Here is a 7007-nt window from a genome sequence, read left to right on the forward strand (position 1 = left end):
AAAGAAAATTTTATACAAATAAAAAAATAATAAAAAAACAAGCTGCAAAAGGGACGATTTTCTAACATGTACATTTAAAAAATGTTATTAACGTTCATTTGCGTAAACAGTGACAAATTTATCAAAAGTTTTTTATTTTGCAAATTCTCATTCTGCAACATTTTTCTAGCAATATCCGTAATTAATAAAAATTAGTATTAAGAAACAAGAATAAATCTTGTTAAATTAACGATGCGCCAATAATTAGCATGTCTTTCTTTTTAAATGTTTATATAAGGCTGATGCAGAAATAATTTAATTCGCGGTGCAATTATTGTATGAAAGTAATTTAATTAATATTGTAAATAAACCGTCAATAATAATTATATAAATGATACGCCTAAATTTGCCTCTATTTATAGGGTAAATTGATTTAAAAATTCATAAGAGTGAGAGGGTGGCCAATAAATTGTTATACTATTTTTAATTGCATCTGTATTTTTTATATGGATTTCATGTTTTATTTATCTCATTTAAGATATATAATTATATTAGGCGCCATATAACCAGTATTCTATAATCAGTCTTGATTTGTAAACCATTTCAATGAAGAGTGTAAATCGTATCTATATATCGTATCTATATGTATATGTATTGCAATGATTAAGTCAATATAATTTATATATAAAAAAGTAGAAAGGACGATATCTCCGTTCAGTCATAATTTCGTTATAAATAATTTTAGAATTGTAAGAGAGAAAGATTCACTATAAGAATTTTGTATATTTCTCGCCATTTTATATTCCACCTCACCTTTCTTTGGTGAAAAAAATTCTTATATTTTGAAAATTTTTTTTATTTTGAATTATTTAAGATATCTGAAAATGTATTTCAAACTTTTTCAGATTTTATATATTTTCAGAAATATAATGAGAAATTTTAAAAAATTTTAGAATATTTCAGAATAAAAATTCTAGAAAAGCCGTGTAGATTTTCTTCTGAAAAATGTTTTAATTCGTATAAAATTTAATTCGTATAAAAAAATCTAAAAAATTTTTAAATGTCATATAAAATTGTATAGAAATTCTGAAATATTCTAAAATTTATATAAAAGTTCTGAAAAATTATGTGATAAATTTTTCTAAGAAAAATTTTCCCACCAGAATTGTTACTGACTTTACTTCATTCTGACTGTAGCATTCAAATGAACCGATTTGTGTAAGATCAATATTGTTTCAGTGTCTCCGCAATTCTGCGTCTCCAATGCATGTCGTTTTGTTTCTTTCCGCAATTGTTCTGAGAATCCTGTGGCAGTGTATGATTCGTTGTTGTATCCAAACTACTATTATTCGTTGAATTTACATTTGGACATTCTTTCGACTGTATAGTATGCTTCTTAATTGTAGAAACGCAGTTAGATTCTTGAAAAGAAATCGATTCTTGGTCAGAATCCTCGTGATCGTTGAAATTCCTTCTTTTTTTGGAATGCTTTTCATTCTCGTTTTCACTATGGTTGTCCTTTTCTTCTTCGCATCTGATTCCTTTATTGTAAACATCAGTCGTGGAATTTCTTTGATCCACTGTCACTCTTGGAAGAAGTGCCTCAATTTGCGAGGACGTAGAATTGTGATTTTCTTGCGGCGTTGGTTTATTGTTAGGATACGAATTCACTTTGGAGTTCTTGTCCTTAAGATAGTTTTGCACAAAGTAATTGTGGCTGCTGGCACTTTGTGGATACAATTTCTCCTCGATTCGACAGTTAAGCACCACTGCTTCAGCGATCGGAATCGGTTCTGTATATGTAAATATCTTCCTATCGGTCTTGTCCTCCAGCTTTCTGATGTTGATGGGTCCGTTGATCACTGGTACTGCGTTACTCACTTCACTGGTAGCTTTTATTACAGGCGTGATATTGCCCATGGAATCGAGCCGTGAGTTGATCTGATCATGAGAGCTCGCGATTGTCGTGACTATTTTACCAGTATTCTTCGACTGTGTCTTCTTCGACTTCTGTTTCTGCCGATGTTGATTATTCTTCACCGAACAAGATGGGTCCGCTTCAACTGGCGTTTTGCTTATCTCGCAATTATCTTCGGTATGATGGTGCCTGATGTGTCGATTCAAGTTGTCCTTACGTCTAAATAGTGTCTGGCAGTACTCGCAGGAAAACGGTTTTTCGTCTGGAAGAAATAAGCGACTGTCATCATGTAAAAATAGTATAATATTGGGGATTAGGGAAAAAGTCCCTTTACAAGTTTGTAAAAAGATCTTTCTCTATACATATCTTCATTAAAAATGATCAAAATTTAAATTTAAAGAAAGGGTTTTAAAAGCTTGAAATCTCTATTTTCGAAATAGTTACTACTATATATTTTCTTTAATTTATGTGAGTTTTATAATTTTTATATATAGAAAACTATGAGCTGGAAAAAATGAAAAATTTTCTTTTTACCTTGTAAGTCACTGTAGCGTGCCCCAAAAAATTGAGCAATTTTTTATTTATCGTAAAAGCTTGAAGCTTTCCCTACAAAATTGTTTTTTAAAAATGTTTCTACGATTTTTTGTTCCCGAGTTACTCGCGAATTAAGTAAAAAGGAACATTCTGATTTTATTGTTTGTAACTCCGTTAAAAATCATCGTATCGCAATTAAAAATACAAATTCTTAAAGCTAAACTCTATTAAATAGTATAATTGCCAATTTTTAAAAATAGAATATATGAATGGCTAAGCTTTTTTATCAACTTATAAAAACTCTTTTCAATATTTAACGCACCTGAATGCACAGGTAAGTGCCGTCTTAATTCGCTCTTTGACAAGAAAACTTTGTTACAGTGAGCACAGGAGAATGGCCTTTCTTTTCCATGGATCCGTTTGTGCCGTATTAATAAAGATTTTTCTTTGAAACTCTTGTTGCACTGATCGCACCTGTGCGGCCGTTCGCCTGTAGTAATCAATTCATTATCATTATTTTAAAAATCGAAAAGATGATAAATAATTTTATGTCACATAATCATTATAGTAGATTAAAAAAATAAAACTTTTGTTTAGCATAACTTCGACAAAATTCATGAAAATAGAAAAGACTTTTCTATTTACTTGAATGCGTTTGCATGTGGCGTTTCAGATTAGTTAATATGCGGAAAGATTTGTCGCAGGACTTGCATTTATATATAGCCGTCGAATTGTGTATGCTTAAATGATTTTTTAAATCGTCCTTTTTGCTATATCGTTTATTACATTCGGAACATGGAAATTGCTTCTCCTCTGTAACATGTAATTACAGTTATATAAATGCATTGAGTAGTTTGTATATTATTATTTAAAATATTACCTTAAATAACTATATTTTTGAAATAGAAATTTTTACTTAGCAATGAAATCATTAATAAAGTTCAATTTCGAAGATATCAAAAAGTTTGCGCGTTTTTCGCCGTATTTCTTTTAATATCTTTGAAGTCATGAAAGCTTTATAAAAGTTCAGTTTTTATTAATATTCTATGCCAAATATCTGAAAATTAATGATAGACATTTCGAATATTCAATATTTTGGAACATTAAAAAAATTTTTTTTAACATTTCAGGATTATACTAGACAATTATATTCATCCCATGAAATAATATATAATGATCTATAAGAATTTATAACAAAAAATAGGTGATGTTGAGAAAAAAAATGATTTTGATTTATTTAAAGAATTTACTTAAAGAGAACTTTTTTCTACTCCACAAGCTAAACAATTCCATGAAATTAATTTTTCGAAAAAATGATTATTTAAGATAACATTTCAAAAATGATGAACGAATCATCTTGTACATCATATTGTTATAATTACGAAAAATACTTATAATCTCTATATTCAATAATATTAAAACGTTCATATCTGTTATCTAATAATTTAATACCAAGGGTAGTAACTAATTAAAACGTTAACAGTTAAAAAAAAAACAGTTAAAAGTTATTAACTTTTAACTTAACTTAGTTAATTTTAAATGCATTAATTTTTAACTTAATTTAGTTACTTTTAAACTTTAATTTATTAACTTTTTTTAAATTAAAAATTGTTCTACCTCTCTTAATGCTAATATTTTTTTTTCTATAAAGTCTTAAACATTAGAGAATTAATTTAGAAAAAGTTCAATGATTTTATGATGAGAGAGACTGTAATAAGAGTCACACCGATAGCCAGTTTTTTTATTGATTCGTTAAGTTTTGTCAATTCCCAATTTATATTTGAATCATACTAATTTTAGGTATCATAAATGTTATATATTTCAGCAACATAAATATGAAATGAGCCTTAGCTGAAGAATTGTTGTAGAACAGTACTGCACTTCCTAAATTTTTACGTTTTTTTTCTTTGTATGATGATATCTAGTCGATGTAGTCGTAAACATGCATGAGTAGTCGTTTAGAAATTAAGAAAAAATTAGATAAAGGTTAAAAGAAAAAATATAATGCAATATATTCCCTTCTCTCTTGCAAGATTCTACAAAACGCCTTATAGTGTAACTCTTATTATATATAAGTACTTACATATGAATATAAAATTAAATTTACCTAATAATCTATATTTGTAAGTAATTACTTTAAAGTAATCTCATTATAAGAAAAATTAAGACAAGAAAAAAAATTATTGATCTCAAAAATAATTTTTTTTTAAATTAACTTTTTTTAAACTTAAATTAATTCAATCTTAACTTTTACTAAATTAATTCTTTATTCCTTGAATTTTTAACTTAATTTTATATAATTTTACAAGCCATTAACTTTAACTTAATTTAGTTTAAAAAATTAACTTACCCAATCCTGATTAATAATGACTTGCTGTAATTAATTGGATAATTCTAATGCCTGTGTCACACTACGCATTGAAGACTGAAGATTGCGAATTGAGGATTAAAATGTAGCCAATTAGAATGGAACGGATTAAAATTAAAATTATTTGATTTTAATTAAATTCTAATCTTTAATTCGCAATCCTCATTCTCCAAAGTGTAATGTGACGGGAATAAAACACACTTACTGCTATGAGAAAACATATGTCTGTTGAGCTTATTCTGCTGAGGAAAAGCCTTGTCACAGAGATTGCACTTGTATGGCTTATATCCTCTATGGACTCTCTCATGATATTCGAAATGAGAGCGTTTCACGAAGCTCTTGTCGCATAAGGTACATTGATAAGGTTTGATACCTGTTACACAGGCATCATGATAACATTTGCCCTTCTTATTGCGAAAAATCTTATCACATATGTTGCACTTGTATCTTTCTGGTGTACCAGATAGTATTGTTATATGACTACGATTACGACGTTTGTTTTTGTTTTTTTCCACAACCTCCTTCTCACTATTTTTCGTTTTTGCCTGTAAACAAATAAAAATATGCTCTATCAACTTGCATTGCAAACAATTGCCATTCTGTTTTTCTAATAGTTATTTTCCAATCGAGTTTTTAATTTAATATAAAACACGGGGGAGTATAAGTTACTACTACTAATAAATTTAAATTAGAAATTTATTACTAAAAAATAAATAATTAGTTCTCCCAGTGTAAACTAAATTAAGAATTTGATTTTGGGAAATAATCATTGAAAAAATAAAATAAAAATTATTTGCTGTACGAGCTGACGAACAATAGCTATAATGAATGGATTTGCAAAATCTTTATACAAATGAAATATATAATTAATTAATAAAAAAATTAGATCGGTATCTACATTTTTTTCATATTGATTCTGCAAATTCTGCGAATCATGATCATTGTCATTTCTCAAATGATTCTCAATGTTCAATGCTACATTATAAGATTCTAGTCTTGGAATGTATGTTTCGCTGGAATTATCATTAGTGACTGTGTGATTAATGACTGTGTCATTAGTGACTGCGTCATTGGTGACTGCTACAGATCCATAAGTTCCTTCGTTGTTGTCAAAAGTGATGTTCTCATAGAGACTCGACGATCCGTATTCGGCAAAGTTTGAATCCGAATGATTTTCCTTAGATTTGGAATCCTTGTTGATGACTAATTCTAATGGCAATACCACTTCATGCGATAATATTCGTGTATCACTTTGTTCTTTGTTCACAATGCATGGTTCTTCTGCGTTATCAAAAGTTTTATTATAAAATGGAAAAAATCTGACAAGGACAACTCGAAAGCTGCTTTGGTCTGTTCTTTCTAGCTGAATTTTTGGTCTCTTCAACGTAAAAAGAAAAAGAGAAAAGATAGACCAAAAATGATAGTTAAGAAGCAGTTAAAAAGAACAGCCTTTCATCAAAAAATCCTGAATACCTTCTCTTTGAACATAGTGTTGAGTTTCACAGATTTTACATCCATGCTCCTCGTATAGCAAGCACATTCGGCACTTGGTGTGGCCACAACTATCTTTTACAAGCCTTGAAAAGGATGCGTTTGTAGGTTGTCCACAATTCGGGCATGTCTCGCTTGTTGTAGCACATCTTCCTAATTCCTCAAGAAATATCATACTCTGTTTTTCCCTGCAGCATCAACGACTCAAGACTTGTGATACTTGCTTAAATAAATCTAAAAGAAAGATATAGTTGTACCAAATAATTTGTACACGATAGAATACTATATATATATATATATATATATATATATATATATATATTTCAACAACAGTGGATTTTATTAATAGATGTGTATGTAATAATCTAATTAATTAGCGACTCTTTTTGAATAGCATAACTCCAAATCTCCTCTGAATCTTGAAATGAATCTCAAAATAAGAACAAAATTAGAACGTATTGTTTTACAGCAATAACAACAGAATATTGTGTTAATAATTAAGAATTGAATTATATTGTTCCATGTGTTTTTAATTGTTCCTAAAGATGACTTGTTAAAAATAGCCAATTATGAATATCATACATTAGGCCCAGTTCTATAAATATAAGATTAACTTTAATCTCAGTTTAATTTAACATTTATCTTTTCTCTAATTCTTAGAATTAGAGAAAGATAAATAGCAAGTTTTAAAGATAAAAATTAATTACATTAATGGAA

The 7007-nt window shown here is 28.4% G+C and overlaps 1 protein-coding gene across 1 annotated transcript; it reads right to left on the bottom strand.

The window, feature by feature from the left end:
* Nucleotides 1–1170: 1170 nt before the first annotated feature.
* Nucleotides 1171–6506, bottom strand: LOC108687231 (zinc finger protein 502-like). The gene is made up of 6 exons (XM_018192893.1): nucleotides 6273–6506; nucleotides 5698–6080; nucleotides 5005–5344; nucleotides 3077–3244; nucleotides 2754–2921; nucleotides 1171–2159 (listed from the first exon to the last, which is right to left on the bottom strand). The coding sequence occupies exons 1-6, from the start codon at nucleotides 6463–6465 to the stop codon at nucleotides 1204–1206; spliced, it is 2208 nt and encodes a 735-aa protein (XP_018048382.1). The 5' UTR covers nucleotides 6466–6506; the 3' UTR covers nucleotides 1171–1203.
* Nucleotides 6507–7007: the final 501 nt, after the last annotated feature.

Source organism: Atta colombica, unplaced genomic scaffold (assembly GCF_001594045.1).
Source record: "Atta colombica isolate Treedump-2 unplaced genomic scaffold, Acol1.0 scaffold203, whole genome shotgun sequence".
Classification (NCBI taxonomy): domain Eukaryota; kingdom Metazoa; phylum Arthropoda; class Insecta; order Hymenoptera; family Formicidae; genus Atta; species Atta colombica.